The sequence below is a fragment of the Myotis yumanensis genome, unplaced genomic scaffold, assembly GCF_028538775.1.
Source record: "Myotis yumanensis isolate MYYU_CA2020_CCGP unplaced genomic scaffold, mMyoYum1.0.hap1 SCAF_17, whole genome shotgun sequence".
NCBI lineage: Eukaryota > Metazoa > Chordata > Mammalia > Chiroptera > Vespertilionidae > Myotis > Myotis yumanensis.
In genome coordinates, this window is record NW_027223768.1 from 16193362 (window position 1) to 16209335 (window position 15974).

Here is a 15974-nt window from a genome sequence, read left to right on the forward strand (position 1 = left end):
TGCCCTGCCATACAAGCTCCTTGGACCTGGAGTGGGCACAGTGCTGTGGAGCTGACCTAAGAGCATGGAATCATGAAGGATGTTTCTGGACTCTCTCTTTTAGTCACTGCATTTCCCTCTATCCTCTGTGGTAAGTGTCCATCCCTCCCTCCCAGCTGTCTCTGGGAGAGGAGACCCTCCTCCCCTCCACACAACTCCCCTGTATAGTTGGGAAGTCCCTTCTGAAGTCTAACCCCCATCTCTCCTGCTACCTTGGTTAATCCACTTCTTTCCTAGGACATGGCTGGACGTAGAGTTTGTGTTCTAGCATTCCTTCATCCTTCTCCCCAAAGATCTTGGCCAGCCACCACCTGCTCATCTTTGGAGATGGAGCGCAGACAGAATTTTTCTGAAGCTCTCTTTCCTTCTGCATCCAATCCCTTCCTTAAGCCCCTCCACATTCAGATGACCAGCCTTCCTGGGCGTGCAGGGTCCAGCACTGTGGAGGTTAGGGGGCATGGGTGGTGAGGAGAGGCTTGAGCCCACTGCTGCCTTCCAGGCCTGTGCAAGTTCAGGGGTACCTGTGTGATCTGTGTGAGTCTCAGATCCTGGGTTTCTGTGTGGAATATCTCCTCCCTTCTACCTGTTGGAGGCCTCTCTGAGACCCAAAACAAGCAGAGGAGAGAGCAATCTTTCCCCCCTAAGCTGTGGTTTCGCCAGCAACCATTAGGGGCCACTGTTGCTTCAGCATCCAATGACAAGTGGGTCAGAGCAGGGGTGGGGGACAGGCGGTCCTTTGTGCCCACCCTGACCCTGTGAGGGGGGGTGGATATGAAATTGTCATAGACTCATGCCCAGTCCACTCAGGCCCTGCTTTAATGAGCTGTGGTTTGTGGGACAGCTGCTGGAGTGAGCGAATCTCTTTAGACTCCAGGTGTGTGGCAGGGAGTGGCAGCGTATGGCAGCCTGTGGCAGCAGGAGCTATAGCCCTGAGAATCTGGATGCAGGAAACGCTGGTACAGGATGCTAAAAAGTCCTGAGCTATGACCAACCCCTTCTGCTGCCCCCTCCCCCCTTCACCAAGGTTTTAAGTCATTCATCTGTGGTTCTTTCCCTTCAAATGCCCTGATGGCCCTGGCATAAGAGCTGGGAAATGAACTCCCCTGTGCTCCTTCAACCTGCCTCCAGGGCTTCTCTGCTGGGGGAGGGGCGCCAGACACACAGACTCTGCTCTGATTTGTGTCTCCTGTCTCCCTGAGTGGCATTGAGCAGGGACTGGTGATGTCCTCAAGGCCCTCCCCCGCCCCCTCTTCTGCCCACTTCAAACCATGTCTGCCCATGGAGACAGCAAGGGAAAACTTCAAGATGAGGTGTCAGGATGGGTTGGTGAGGCTGGGAGGCCAGATACAGGGTCCCCTGCTGGCTCAGCCACTTCTGCCGCCTGAGCTCAGACAATAAGATGGTCCTGCTTCACTGCCATGGCAACTCTGGCTGCTCGGATCCTCAGGAGGTGGTGTTTGACAGCAGTGTATTCATCCCCTATCACTGCTTTGGGGTCACCACCTCAGATCTCCACGGAAGGAGGGAGGGAGGAAGCTCATCCAGCGTTAACCCCAGAGAGATAAAGAGACAGTGGGCTGCTGGGAACCAGGGTACAAACAGACATTGGCATTTATTGTGGCTTCCCTGGAGAGGGGAGGGGTGGGGGCAGGATCGAGGGCAGGGAGGAAGCAAACCTCTTAAAGCCTTAATAATCGAAGGGTCTGATGGAGATTAAGGGAATGTGACTGGGAGGGGTGGGGTGATTCACTCCAAGGGATTTTCCAGGGGAAGAGGAAGGAGGAGCACCAAGCTTGGAAATCCCTGCGATGGCAAAGGAGAGGAGGAAGTGAGGGCAGGCCTAAGGGCCAGGCTGAGAACCGTTCCCCCTGGGGTCTGAGGCAGAGGGTAGGCGGTGACACGCAGTGGTGAGAAAGGCAGTTATGTGGACCATCCTTCCCAGCAGCCCAGACATGGACAGAGAAGGGTCCAGGCCCATTCTGGTCGCTTATCTGGTTTCAAGTGTGTTGATGGCCCCAGATGTCCACAGAGACCTGAGGGCTGAGGGTGGGGTTCTCCCGACAAGACCTCTGGGGTGGACAGGCCCTCACTTCTTAGTCTGAGAAGGGGCTCGGTGAGGGCCTAGTCTCCGCTCCAGCTAGGACCTTGCTGCCTTCCTCAGGGAGGACTCAGTGAGTCTGCTCTGACCAACCCCCACCTTGCCTGCCCCTGCTGTCTGACCCTCCCTTGGCCACCCCATGGTGGGGGGGGGCGGGTATGAAAGCCTGCACATCTCTCAGCCACAAAGGTCAGAGCCCTTCCTCTCTGCCCGTGGGAGGCCAATCAGACAGGGGAGGGAGTGTCCCTCGGTGCCCTGGACCCCCGTTTTGAGGGCTGCAGTCTGAGGAAGCCTCTTTTGGGGACGGTGGGGAGTCGGGCTCCCCATCAGTGGGCAGGAGGGAAGCCCGGGGCCCCCGGCACTCTGGGCTGTAGTAGAAGGAAAGGAGGCGGAAGGAAGGCCGCAGCTCCTCCTGAATGCTGTCCAGGATGTGGGTGAAGGTTGGTCGCAGGCGTGGGTTCTGTTGCCAACAGTGGCTCATCAGCTCCTGCCTGGTGGTGTGGGAGGGCAGCGTTAGAGGGTCTACATCCCCTGCCTCTTGTACTGAGAGGGTTAGTCAGGATGAGTTGGGGGGGGGGGGTCACAGGGGAGTAAATGGGCATCATAGTGGGGGTTTAGAATTGGGCTCAGAGCTGGGCATCGTGGAAGTGAAAGCATCAGAGGAGGTAGACCAGGTCCCAGGGCAGGGGACAGGGGGAGGCAGAGCAGGGATGTGGAAGGGGCAGGCTGGGTGACTCACAGCTGGAGGGGACAGCTCTCTAGCTCCTCCAGGACCCCACCATCCATGACAAACTTGAGCACCTGCTCATTGGACAAACCCTGGTAGGGTTGTTCAGCCAGGGTCACGATCTCCCAGAGCACCACGCCGAAGGACCTGGAGGACACACAGGAGGGCTTGAACCCAGCACCCTTCATGAGGGATTGCACCCAGGCCTCTCCCCAGACCCCACCTCCGCATCCCCCAAGCCTTCTGCTCCAGCCAGGCCCCACCAGACATCCGAGTGGGTGGTAAAGATCCCATCTTTGAGGGACTCGGGAGCCATCCAGCGCACAGGCAGCAGCCCCTTCCCGCCCTTGCGGTAGTAGTCTGTCTCATACACATCTCGAGTCATCCCGAAATCTGGAAAGCAAGGGGGGAGAGGGTGTGGAGCAGCAGAGCCTTAACCAGCTCCCGCCGCAAGAATACCTCTCCAATCTCTCCACCTCCAGAGTCTCTAAGAATCCTGGAAAGCGAGGGCTCTAAGTATATCAGAGACTCTCCCATCTGACCCTTCTGTACTTGGACAGGGAGACTGAGACTCAGGGTCGGGGGCAAGTGGGGGGGGACTACCAGGGACAGAGCTATGGACCAGGCCTGGGACCTTGGGTACCTAGCTTAGGAGAAGTCTCTCAATTCCTCGGATTGCCCCCACCTGCCTGGCACCCTCCATACCCCCAATCTTGACGGTGAAGTCCTGGGACACCATGCAGTTTCGGGCTGCCAGGTCTCGGTGCACAAACTTTTTGGCGGCAAGGTAGGCCATGCCATCTGCAATCTCACCAGCCATCTGTATCATATCTCCCAGTGCTGGCCGTGGGAGCCCAGGGTTATTCTAGAGCCAGGAGAGGGGACGGGTGACGAAGGAACCTAGAGGCAGGACTCCTCACCAAGGATTACCCACCACAACTATGCCCGCATTTTCTCTGACTCTCCAGCACGTTGGCTCAGAGTCTTCTCCCAGGCCTCACCTCTGCCTCAGGCCGCAAAGATCGAAGATGGCTCTTGAGGTCCCCACGAGTCATTAACTCCATGATGACCAGAGTTGGCTGGCCCTGGGACACCACACCCAGGAGACGTACCTGAGAGGAACAAAGAGCCTAGTTGCAGGTCCCCTCAGCTCTCCATGACCCGTCTGGCCAAAATCTTGGCCTGCTGTGACCACACTCTGACCCAGACACCAAACCTGATCCTAACCCCAAGCAAAAGCATAATTCTAATCCTGGCCTAACAATGACCATGACCTTGATTATGTTTGACTATCATCCTAGTCTTTATGATTGGCCCAACTCTGATCTTGATCCCAATCATGATCCCAATAATGATCTTGACATTCAATATTGACCCCAACCATGACTTATCTCAGCCCTAGCCATGATTCTATCATGACCCTACCCTGACCCTGGTTTGACTCTAACCCCAACCATGACCTTTACCCCAATTAGGGTCCTAACTACAATCCCAACCCTGACCTTGATGGTACCCTGACCTCATCCCTGACATGATCCTCCTACCTAATTATGACCCTGACAATGCCACTGAGCTTCCCTTACCACATGGTGACACTTGAATGCCTTCATGACAGAGGCTTCCTTGAGGAACTCAATGCGTTCTCGTGGGCTGGCCAGCTCATTCACCGTCTTCAGGGCCACAGGTGTGGTCTCTTCTCCAGCCTCAAGTCCTTGAGCCAGCCCCTCATATACCATCCCGAAGAAGCCCTGGCCCAGTTCCCGAATTATGGAGATCTGCTCCCGAGGCACCTCCCACTCGTCAGGGATGTACACTGAGAGGAGGTGGGGGTCACAAGGCAAGGATACTGCTGTCTGCCACTCCGCCTCTGAAGGGCTCAGGGTCCCACAGCTGCCTGCTCCAAAAAGGTCTCCTGCAAGTTTGCCTGTCCACCCCTCCTGTCTCTTGTCCACGCCACCTGTCCACTCACCCCCGGACCTACCATCAGAAGCACTGAAGTACTCTGGATTCACAGAGGCATAGAGGGTGCTGTTTCTGCAACGGAAGGTGAGGGGGTCAGGCTGGAAGGTCCCCAGGAAGGAAGGAGCAACATCAGAGGGCAAGGAAGAGGGACAGTGCAAGGAGGAGGGAAGTCCTGAACACCCTCGGCCCTGGTCAGGATGACCCCTCGGGGAGCTCTGATCACTCTCTAAGCTGGTCTGGGTCTTGGTCCTTAGACCCAGGGAGTAGGGAGGACAGTGTAGAGGGCTCCTACCTCCTCAGCAAATCTTTAGACCCCAGCTAACCAAAGCCCTGCCCCCATTTCCCTCTTTTATTCCGTCCCAGGAGGCACCTGACACCAAGCATCTACTCCCTCCTGATTGCACTGACTTTACGCTGAGGGCTCATGGAGAGAAGGCGGCTGGGGGCCAGTAGGACCTGTTCTTACCTCTTCTTGCTGTAGAAGAAACCAAGGGCAGCAAGAATGATGAGCAGCATGAGTCCCACGGGGGTGACAGTGAGAAGGTGCAGCCCCCCGGAGTCCTCCTCCTCTGGTGGCCAGTCAGTGGACAGGAACAGAGGGCAGCAGAGGGCGGGGTCAAAGGTGGAGAAGTCAGAGGGTAGAGGACACTTCTCTTTCCTCAGTGGGAGGTGAGGATGGGGCGAGGATGGGATGGGGGCCCTAGGGACCTGGTGGCGCTGTTTGCGAGTACAGGTCTGGGACAGGGGCTGTGTGTACCTGAGCCGGGGATGTAGAAAGCGACACTTTCGGTCCAGGAGCCGTTGCCAGCCAGTGAGGTTGCCCGCACTCTGGCGGAGTAGTTTCCCGGGGGCAGCAGGGCCAGGTGGACGCCCCCAAACTTGGCATATCGCAGGCGGGACACACACAGCACTGTGGCCTCCTGAGGGCAACACAGAACAGCTGGCTGGGAGAAGGATGGAGGCATAGACTGGGGCTGGGTTAGGGGGCCTTCTGGGGTACCTACCTCTCCCAAGCGGCGGTACTTGATCTCGTACTTGAGGATAAGTCCATTGGGGTCCGATGGCTCCAGCCAGCGCAGGAGGACACTGCTCTTGCTGGCCGCCTCCCAGGCCACCTTCCCTGGGATACCATCAGCCTCTCCTGCAAGAGAGGGCATCAGCTAGCCCAGCCACAAGGACAGTCATGTGCCCCTTAAGGATGTTTCTGTCAATAATGGACCACATATATGGTGGGGGTCCCATAAGGTTATAATAGAGCTGGGAAATTCCTATTGCTCCTGACTGTGTACCTGTCCTAACGTCATAACACAGAGCATTACTCACCTGTTTGTGGGGATGCTGGTGTAAACCAGCCTACTTTGCTGCCAGTGTATAAACGTATAGCACATACAACTGTGCATAGTACATAATAGGTGATGATAACGAACGCTATGGTACTGGTTTTGTATATATTATAATATACTTTCTGGCATCACATTATTATTATTTTTAATCCTCACATGAGGATATGTTTTTATTGATGAGAGAGAGAGAAAGAGAGAGAGAGAGAGAGAGAGAGAGAGAGAGAGAGAGAAACATCAATGTGAGAGAGAAACATGGCTAGGTTGCCTCCTGTGATCACCTCAAAGGAGATTGAACCTTCATCCTCGGTATGTGCTCTGATCCGGAATCAAACCTGCAAACTTTTTGGTGTATGGGAACGACGCTCCAATCAACTGGGCCACCCAGCCGGGGCTGTCGTTATTTTAGAGGGTACTCTTTCTACTCATAAAACATGGTCGCTGGCAAACAGAATGCGGTGTTATGGCTGCTGCATCTTGCATGTTTACTGTGCTTCTTGATTGCATTTTCTCTTGTGCTTGATTTAGTTCGTGTTGTTTTGTACAGTAACATGCTGTGCAGGCTTGTAACCTAGGAGCAATCGGCTATACCATACAGCCTAGGTGTGTAGTTGGCTATACCATACAGATTAGGTGTGTCGTAGGCTATACCATACAGCCTAGGTGTGTCGTAGGCTATACCATACAGCCTAGGTGTGTCGTAGGCTATACCATACAGCCTAGGTGTGTAGTAGGCTATACCATACAGCCTAGGTGTGTCGTCGGCTATACCATACAGCCTCGGTGTGTCGTAGGCTATACCATACAGCCTAGGTGTGTCGTAGGCTATACCATACAGCCTAGTGTGTCGTAGGCTATACCATATAGGCTGTGTGAGTGCACTCTCTGATGTTCTCACCTTCAAATACAAACAATAGGGGGCTAACCTGGGAGGTTTGAGGAAACGCTAGGATTACGGGGACTGGGAGGAGGATGAAAGCAAGGCCCTGGGGTTAGCTGGAGCTCAAACTCGCTAGCTGGAGCACTGACCGGAGAGGGTGCTTGGGGTCGGTGGTGGGTGTAGAAGGTGGGGTGGGTCACTCACTGTGGGGCATGGTGCGCGCAAAGACGAAGGTGGCCGCGCTGCAGCCCACAGCGTGCGCCGCGTGGTTGCAGGCATGGATGTCGATGCGGTACTCCGTGAAGTGGCGCAGGCCACTCAGCACTGCGCGCTCTCGGGGCACTTTGTCCTCCCGGATCTCGAAATCTGAGCTGTTTCCCCCGAGTCGGAGGGCCCCGGAGGCGCGGCGGTGCCTCCCGGAGGAATCCCTAGGGAGGGTGAGAGTCAGAGCCAGGTGCCCCCACCCCGGCCACACCCCTCAGCCTTGGCCCCGCCCCTGCTCACCTTTGAGGGCTCTTATTGATGGACGTCACCTTCCAGGGGGATCTGGGGAGACCAGGGAGGGCCCTGTCACGGTTGCAGACGGTGTGCACCGCTTCTAAACCCACCCACAACCAGGTGCCCCCCACCCTCCAGGCCCCGCCCCTTCGCCCCGCCCCGCCGGCCGGCGCACTTGGGGATGGTGATGGCGTTGTGCAGGAAGTTTTCAAACTTCTTTTGGAACGAGGCCTCTTGCGCCTCCAGTGGCGGCAAGACCTGCCCCGGAGGTGGGTGTTGTTGGCACGGGCAACAGCCGGGCTCCATCTCCGCCTCGAGTTCTCCGTCTTCCTGGTCGAAGCGGGGGTCGTTGTTGCTGGTGGGCAGCCGCAGGCCTGGCGCGGCAGGGGAGGGAGGCCGTTAGACTGGCGGTCCCCAGGCCGGGCGCCCCGTCCCCGCGTGCTCACGCCTCCTCCCTGCGCACCGCGGTGGCAGTAGTCATTGAGGTAGAGGTCGCTGTCTTCTGCCAGGCGCTGCCACAACACCAGGTAGTAGGTGATGTTGCCATTCCGTTGGGTCGGTGGCTTCCAGCGCACCAGCAGGTGGGAGGAGGAGTTGGACGTGGAGATGACGTCTTGGGGGACGGTGGGTGCTGGGGTGTGAGGAGGGTACCACTGAGAAGCTTCAGGTCCCTTTTCAAATACTGTCTGGCCCCTGTCTCTGAGTCCAGCCCTCACTTGTCCCAAGGAATAGGTGACTCTCAACCTCCTTGTCCTACTACTGAGTATTTTGTTCTTCCCTCGTCCCCAAAGGCCCTTGATTTGGCCCAGTTATTGCCCCTGCACTCTCCACCCACAGCCTCCTAGGATCTAGGAGAATTCCCCCTATTCTTTTCTTTTTTTTTTTTTAATCCTCACCCGAGGATATTTTTCCCCTTTGATTTTTAGAGAGAGTGGAAGGGAATGAGGGAAGGAAGGCGGGAGGGAGAGAGAGAGAGAGCAGAGAGAGGTTTGTTGTTCCGCTTATTTATGCATTTATTACTTGTACGCACCCTGACTGGGGATCAAACTCACAGTACTGGTGTATCGAGGACACTCTAACCTACAGAACTACCTGGCCAGAGCCTGCCCCCTCTTCCTTCTAGGACTCAAGCATCTGGCCTCCCAGCCTCTATGGGCCAGATGTTCAGTGACTCAGCATCTCTGTTTCTGGTGCCTGGGCTCCCCCATCCTCACTAGGACCCAGGCATCTAGCTCCCACTCCCTCAAAGGCCTACCTGCAGGCAGGGTTCGGAGGTAGATGATGGGGCTCTGGGCTCCTTGGTGGGGGCTGTCCTCAGCAGTGGTCAGCGTGATGGCCCGCACAAACACTGCGTACTGTGTCCAGGGCTTGAGGGGTGCCAAGGTCACCCCTGGCTCCTGGTTGCGGCTTAGGGGCAGCTCCACATCTAGCAGGTTCCAGCTCTGGGCCCCACAGGCATCTGGACCTATGTGCTCCGTGGCATTCTGGAACGGGCTGAACACCCCACCCCCAACTTCTAGCAGCCCCCTCCTCTCTGAATCACCCCAGGATTGCTATTGTCATTCTTCAAATACGCATGAGGACATCCAGAAGCCGATGTGCGTCCACCCTTTGGGGTGGGTGCCTGGTGGCACTGAGTGGGTCTGCTCAGAGCTGGATTGAGGCAGGATCCACATAGTCTGTAAGGGGGCACGGCCACACCCACCCTGCAAGGCAGTGATGGCGGGGGCTTCCTGAAGGACCTCTGCGACCCTCTGCCCTTGAGTATAGGTGTGCAGATTGTCAGCTGCACAAGCCGAGGGTGACATTTACATTGCAACCCATGTTAGTGCTCCTCAAAGTATGGTTCCGGGACCAGAAGATTTAGTATTACCTGGGAGCTAGCTAGAAATGCAGGTTCGTGGGCTCTATCCAGGACTAACTGAGTCAGACTCTGTAGGGGCGGGGCCCAGGAATCTGTATTTAACAAACTCTGCAGCTCCCCCTGCTAGAGACCTTCACCTACCGGTGAGGCCTAGGGGAGCTTTGGCCATCTGAGCAGGCCTCCCACCATTGACTTCCCTCCCTTCCTCCCAGGCCAGGCCCTGCGCTCAGTGAGCAAGTAAGACCTCTCAATTTTAATTCCCAGAAACTGCTTCTAAGCCAAGTAGCTCCCATCTCCTCTCCACCATTCGAGGGGAGGACCCTCACCCCTGCCCTCCCAGCCTGCCATCCCAAATCCATCTCTCCTGTAAGGACTTCTGTTTCTGAGTCCTGGCCACGCTTTTGGGGAAGTCCTTCCTGCGGCCTAAGCACTAGCCCTCCTGCTTTGGTCAGTGCACTCTCTCCCAAGCGTCCCTGCCCCCTTCCTTCGTCAGGCTTTAATGAAATGCTGGCCGCGCTGCATAGAAAACTGGCCAAATTAGTGGCCGCTCCCCAGACCGCTGCTGGGGCAGGAGCGTGTGGTCAGTACAGAATATTAGCATAGTGAATTGAAGTTTAATTATCCAAGCCTTCCCAGCGGGAGCCTCTCCCTGGCTCTCAGAAGTCCTGACTCCCCGCCCCATTTCCCTGGGTGAGGTGAAAACCACACACGGAGGGATGAAGGGGAGGGGAGGGGCCAGAGGTGGTGGACCCTACAGTGAGTGCGACTTAGGGTCCAGACTAAGAGGGTAACCCTCTCAGCCTGCCTTCTGCTGCCTTCAGTCAGGAGGATTTTGCTCCCGTCCCGCCCCGCCCCCCTGGTCCCCGCCCTAGCCCCGCCCCGTTCCAGTTGGCCCCGCCCCCAGCTGGGCCTCGCCCCTGCCCCGGTTGGCCCCCGCCCCTGGCTGGCCCCGCCCCCGGTTGGCCCCGCCACGCCCTGTCCCGGAGGGGACTCACGACTCCTTGTAGTACACGATGAAACTGAGTAGGTCTCGGGCCTCCAGCGGCTCGTAGCGCTCCCAGCGCAGTAAGATGCGGTCGGTCTCGGTCACGTTGGACACGAAGCGCAGGGTGCGAGTCTGGCCTGGGCGGGGCGAGTGGCGAACACCTGCTCTCAACCGCCTACTTCCAAGCCCCGACCTGGACCCCGCGGCATCCCACCCCCAACGCAGCCTCTGAGGACAAGTTATCGCCCAGTCCGCTCCAAGCGCCCCTTCCCACCCGGCTGCACGGCTGGGTGTTTCTCGGGGCCGTGTGCTCGCTCCCCCTCGGGTGGGGTTGGGGTTGGGGTTGGGGTTGGGGTTGGGGTTGGGGCCTCACAGGCAGCGCGGTCTCCGTTGGTCCGGGGGTTGATCTCCGCCTTGTTTTGCCGCCCCCGCGTGCCGGTCACCTGCTCCAAGTGGTAAATGTGCTCCAAGCAGAGGCGTGGGTTGAAAGCGAAGTAGATCTTGCCCACGGGAATGGTGAGCCCTGCCGCCACCCAGGACCCCAGTTGCTGCAGGTTCTGGTTGTCCAGCACGTACAGAGTGTAGTTCCTGGGGGCCGGAGGGGACCTTGTTCCAAACGGGAGGTGGGGGCGGGGATGGGAGGAGGTGCCCTATGGGCTCCTCTTGGGAGGGTAGGGAAGGTGGGATAGAGGGAGCTGGTAAGAGGCTTGCTTCTGACCCCTTACCCATCCACCATGGCATCTCCCCGGATTAGTTTGAGGTTCTTGAAAAAGCCCAGGGACACAAGGGCGAAGGAGTGCTTGATTTTGAGGAAGCCAGTGATGGTCTCCACCAGCCCCAGGCTGTGCTGCAGCTCCTGCTCCAGGTTGTCTGGGGAGAGGGAGGACAGGGCTGGAGCAGGGGGAGGGACAGGGACAGTGGTGGGTCCCACAGGGCAGGGGGCTCAGTGGGATGCAGGGAAGGGGGGTCCTCAGCCCGGGACCCAGGGTAATGGGAAGTGGTGCTTTAGCTGGGCCTCTGTAAGGGGCGTGGCAGGGAGGAAGGGCGCGGCCAGGAGAGAGGGACTGCCCCGAGGGAGGTACTGACAGCCCTGGCGAAGATTGAGGATGAGACTCCCCTCCACGTGGGTGCAGCCCACCAGGTCTTGTGCCACCTGGACGGAGTCGATAGTCTTGGTGCCCACCTTGCACTCTTTGGGGCACAGCCCCTCACACTTGTGGCAGAAGATGCTGGCAGGGGCAAGCAGAGGGCGTGGCATGAGCCCTGGACCAGGGTGGACCTTCTTGATACTCCCAGGGTGACCCCCACCCGCCCTCCACTCACCTGCTGCCATTGCGGGTGAAGCCTGGAGGGCACTGGGCCAGGCAACTGCCCTGGTGGATGCCAAAGGTGGAGGGGAGGCTGGGCACAGAGCGCAGGCTGGCACAGAGCTCGGCTGTGACACAGCGCCACGACTCGTGCTGGTAGGTGCCTGGAGGGCAGGCCTGGTGGCAGGCGCCCTGGAAGTAGAAGTGGCGGCAGGCAACGCAGGCACTGGGGTCATCCGGCTGGCTGCAGCCCCCCAAGCATTCCATGTGGCAGCACTCACCCCCAGCTGTGCAGGCCAGCCCATGGGGACAGGGGCACACTGTGGGCAGAGTGCTGTGTGAGACTGTATCCAGCCTCCTCGGTCCTGGCCCCAAGCCCTCCCTCTGGGTAACCCTCTTAGTCTGAACCCAAACCACTCCCATTCAGCTAACACTGGCTGCTGGCTTCCTCAGGCAGGGGCTGCTGAGGACAAGGACCGTGGCTCCCCACCTCCCACAGTGCCTAGTCAGGGGTGTCAGAACTCAGCACAGAGCAGTGACCTTGTCCATCAGGGCTGCTGCTCCCCCGCCTGCTGTCCTGTCTAGGCCTGGTGCCCAGATCATCGCTGGGCACGGCGCCAGGGGGAAACAGCCAGCTTCTCCTGAGCAGCTTGGCCCAGGGCAAGGTGGGCCTGGGAGTGTGTGGAAGAAGGGGCCGCCACTGGTCATTTCCCCCAGGCCCCTGTCCAGACCTCCTCCCTCTTCAGCTCTCTGCCCTGGGTTGGAGGCAGCCCCAAGCAAAAGTGGGTGGTTTGGGGGCTGGGGAAGCGACGGCCTGGGAATCTGCACAGGGGCAGCTGCGTGTCTGCGGGAGCGTGCATGCGGCGGGGGGTCAGCCAGGGCGTGTTGACACTGTACACACGAGAGGCCATGAGAGAGGACGTGCAGCAGCTGTGTTTACAGCCAACAGGGAGGCTGCAGGGAGGTGGGGCTGGGAGGATACAGTCGGGATCTGGTTACTCTTCTGCCCTGAGGCTGAGGGTGAGGGAAGCTGATCTCCAGAAACTGTTGGAAAGAGCCCCGGTTTGGGGGACCCCCGCTCTGCTCCCAGACTCTGAAAGGTCTGCCTCCGCTCCCCTAGAACTTTCAACTCCTCCCCCCATCCCCTCCTTATCCTCCCCCCCCTTCCTCCCCTCCCTTCCTTTTGTTTCCTCTCCCTGCACTTTACTTCCTAAAGAAGTTCCCACCTCACGTATTTGTCCTCATCTGTCCTGTCCTTCATCTGCCGCCTCCTCCTCTCTTTACCCAGCTCCCAGCCTCCCCCGTACAACACTGTCAGCTCACCCTGGGCACCTGTGCTGTGGTCCCTTTTCTCAGGACCAGAACTGCTACCACAGCCTAGGTGGTTTATAGAATAGCTTGTTCCTCGTAACAACTCTACCACCCTTTTACAGATAAGGAAAGCGAGGCTCAGATGGGCTAAAAGAACACAGCCAATAAGTAGAGCTGAGATTTGCACCCGGGCCATCTGGCTTTGTACTTAACCACTGCCCGAAACTGCTTCTTGTGCTGCTGTCTTGTAGCCATTCATGCCTACCCTTCCCCCCACGCCCACCTTGTACCTGCCCTTGACCTTCTCCATTGCTATCTGATGTCATCTAGTGCCTACATCTTGACTACCTTATGCTCCATCATAGTTCCTGCCTCCTAGGATGACTGAGGACTAAAACGAACAGCGGCTGCAAAGTACTGACTCACTCCACCCTGCGGCCACCCTCTGACCCTGCCTTCCCCTCGCCCCCGAGTGGCGTTCTGTGCTGGTGCCCACCTCGCTGGCAGTGGCTGGAGGTCCAGCACCTGTAGTCTGTGTGCCCGCCGAAGGTGGTCCTGGCACAGGGCTCGCCAGTGGCGCCCAGCACGCCAGGGCAAACGTCGGCACACTCCTCGCCCAGCTTGTTGCCCACGATGTGGTTGGCGCCGGGGGAAGGCTGCAGCAGGCCCCAGTCGATGGTGGAGAGGTGACACAGCTCCTGGTTTTTTTCCACGCGCACAGCTCCACGAAGCACGGCCCCCAGGGCGGGCAGCCCCACGTCCCGCAGGTGCGGCATCTCAAAGATGACTAGCGCGTAGCCCAGGAAGAGGCGGGCGCCGCGGATGACCGCTAGGTTGGGGAAGAGGTCACGCAGGCTCTCCAGGCCGTACACTCGGAAGAGCAGCAAGTACTCAGTGACTTGAGTCAAGCGCGGGAAGCTGAGGCCACGGAAGTCCTCGCCGGTGGCTGTGAACATGAGCAGGATCTGCAGGTGGCCTTCCACCACACTGCAGTTCTCCAGCCGCCGCAGCTCTGCCACCTCTGAGCGGATGTCCAGGCTGGGGCACACTGTGGGCACACATGGCAGGCCGTGGTCAGGACAGCCGGGGCCAAGCACTTCACCCCACCGCAGCTCTGGGAGCAGAACAGGGAGGTTCTGCTGTGGGTGTGGGGTGCCCTCCTCTCAGGGCCTCGGAGGCCTCATGGGCAGCTTGAGGGGGCTCTAGCAGATGAGCGCCCCTCACCCACTTCCCCTTCTCCATGGACTGACTGCCGCTTTATTCTTGCAACAGACTCCAGATCTAAAGCCATCCTGACTCCTTTCCTTTTCTCACACCCACCCCGTGGGCTCTGTCTTTAACATACATCCAGAATCCAACCGCTGGTCGCCAGCTTTACTGCTTTCACCATCATCTACTCCTGGATTTAGCCTCCCAGATAGTCGCTCCACTTCCACCCTGTCCCCTCTTCGGTCTATTCTCCACTTTATAGCCAGAACGATCTTCTCAGAACAGAAGTTGGGTCACATTCCTTCGCTGCTCAAAACATCCCAGTGGCCCCCACATCACTGTGAAAAGCCGAGGTCCTTACCACAGTCCTCTAGCCTCACTGCCATCATCCCCTCTCTCTCTCTCCTGCAGCCACACTGACCCCCGACCCCCGTGACTGTACCTCAGACACGCCAGCCAGACTTGTCCTGAGGCCTTTGCAAGTTCTGTTCCCTTGGGCTAGAAACTCTTCTCTCTAAACAGCTCCCTCAGCCCCTTTAAGTCTTTGTTCAAATGTCACCTCTGACCATCCTGTTAAAACTGTGACACTCCCTATTCCCTTCCTGCTTTATTTTTTCCATGATTCTTAACACTGGCTAATATATACTTTATTTATTTTGTTTACTGTAAGCTCCAGAAAGCAGGGATCTCTGTATAATCTTTGCTGTGTCCTAGTACAGTGCTTGGCACTCAACAAATATTTGATGAATGAATGAATGAATTCTGTGACTGGGAATCAGCAGTCTGAGCTTCATACACTCTACTTCTCCCCCAGACCTAAAGGAGCTAGATGCCTGGTCCCTGCATTTGTTTACTTTCAAAGGGACATTCCATGGCTCCCCATTGCCAAAAATTCAAGTTTAAATTCCTCAGCCTGACATTTGGGTGTTGAGAAACTGGTCCCACTAATATCTAAAGCCTCAGAAGGGTTCCTCACCCGGTAGTACCTTCAGCTCTTGTCCTGCAAGCCTCAGGTCGAGTCCCCTACCCCTTCCCTGACCCTCTGACCCTGAGTTAATCAATTTCCCTTCGGGCTCAGTAGCACTTAGCCCACACTAGACTACCTGGGGCATGGCCTCAACGGTTGCTCTCTATATCTATGCCACCCCCTCCAAGGAGGACATCTTTTGAGGGCAGGACCCTTGTTAGTTGTCTCTGCATCCCCCAAGGTACCCAATTGAGAGCTGGAACCACTGGGCACTCAGGAACCGTGGGTTGAATTGATGGACATCTGGATCCCAAGTCCACTCCGTGAGGATCCGATATGTCTGGCTTCTCCGGGGTCCCTGTCTCACTTCCTTTCTCTCCCCAAGGCACTGGGGACTGTTCCCCTCAGTGGGCTACCTGGTCCCTGTACTCACTTGCTCCCAAGGATACTTTTCATGCTCCTCACTGGGAAAGACTCAAGTCTGAATTCTTCCACTTGCCATTCAAGTCCTGCTAACCTCTCCAGCCTCTACTCCCTCCCTCAGCAACACCCCAGGGGTCACCCATAACAGGCCCATCCCCCTATGGCTAAAAGTGGGGTGGACAGGAAAGGCTGGCTCCCTGGAGCTTACTCCACACCTTCTCTAGTGGTCACTAATGGTCCCTGTGCTTAGCTCTGCCCAGCAACTCTGTGAGTGTGTGTGTGAGCACATGCAGGTACACTCACATACACAAAAGAGAGGGAGAATGAGAAAACACTTCTAGCCCCTCCACACAACGGCCAATCA

The 15974-nt window shown here is 57.5% G+C and overlaps 1 protein-coding gene across 1 annotated transcript; it reads right to left on the reverse strand.

Moving 5' to 3' along the window:
- Positions 1-1637: 1637 nt before the first annotated feature.
- Positions 1638-14302, reverse strand: INSRR (insulin receptor related receptor). The gene is made up of 22 exons (XM_070397099.1): positions 14236-14302; positions 13508-14059; positions 11717-12020; positions 11480-11622; positions 11119-11263; positions 10767-10981; positions 10404-10530; positions 8800-9038; positions 8008-8175; positions 7720-7918; positions 7551-7592; positions 7251-7474; positions 5831-5967; positions 5584-5746; positions 5293-5395; positions 4846-4898; positions 4448-4677; positions 3866-3976; positions 3570-3729; positions 3128-3257; positions 2877-3011; positions 1638-2628 (listed from the first exon to the last, which is right to left on the reverse strand). Exons 1-22 carry the CDS (start codon positions 14300-14302, stop codon positions 2328-2330), a joined length of 3948 nt encoding a protein of 1315 aa, XP_070253200.1. The 3' UTR covers positions 1638-2327.
- Positions 14303-15974: the final 1672 nt, after the last annotated feature.

Excerpts from the sequence above, each read along its gene's own strand:
- INSRR (XM_070397099.1), bottom strand. The coding sequence starts at position 14,302 with ATGGCTTTAGATCTGGAGTCTGTTGCAAGAATAAAGCGGCAGTCAGTC. Across the intron at positions 7,919-8,007 it reads CAATGACTACTGCCACCGCG|GCCTGCGGCTGCCCACCAGC; the intron begins GTGCGCAGGGAG and ends CTGCCGCGCCAG. Across the intron at positions 4,678-4,845 it reads GTACTTCAGTGCTTCTGATG|TGTACATCCCTGACGAGTGG; the intron begins GTAGGTCCGGGG and ends ACCTCCTCTCAG.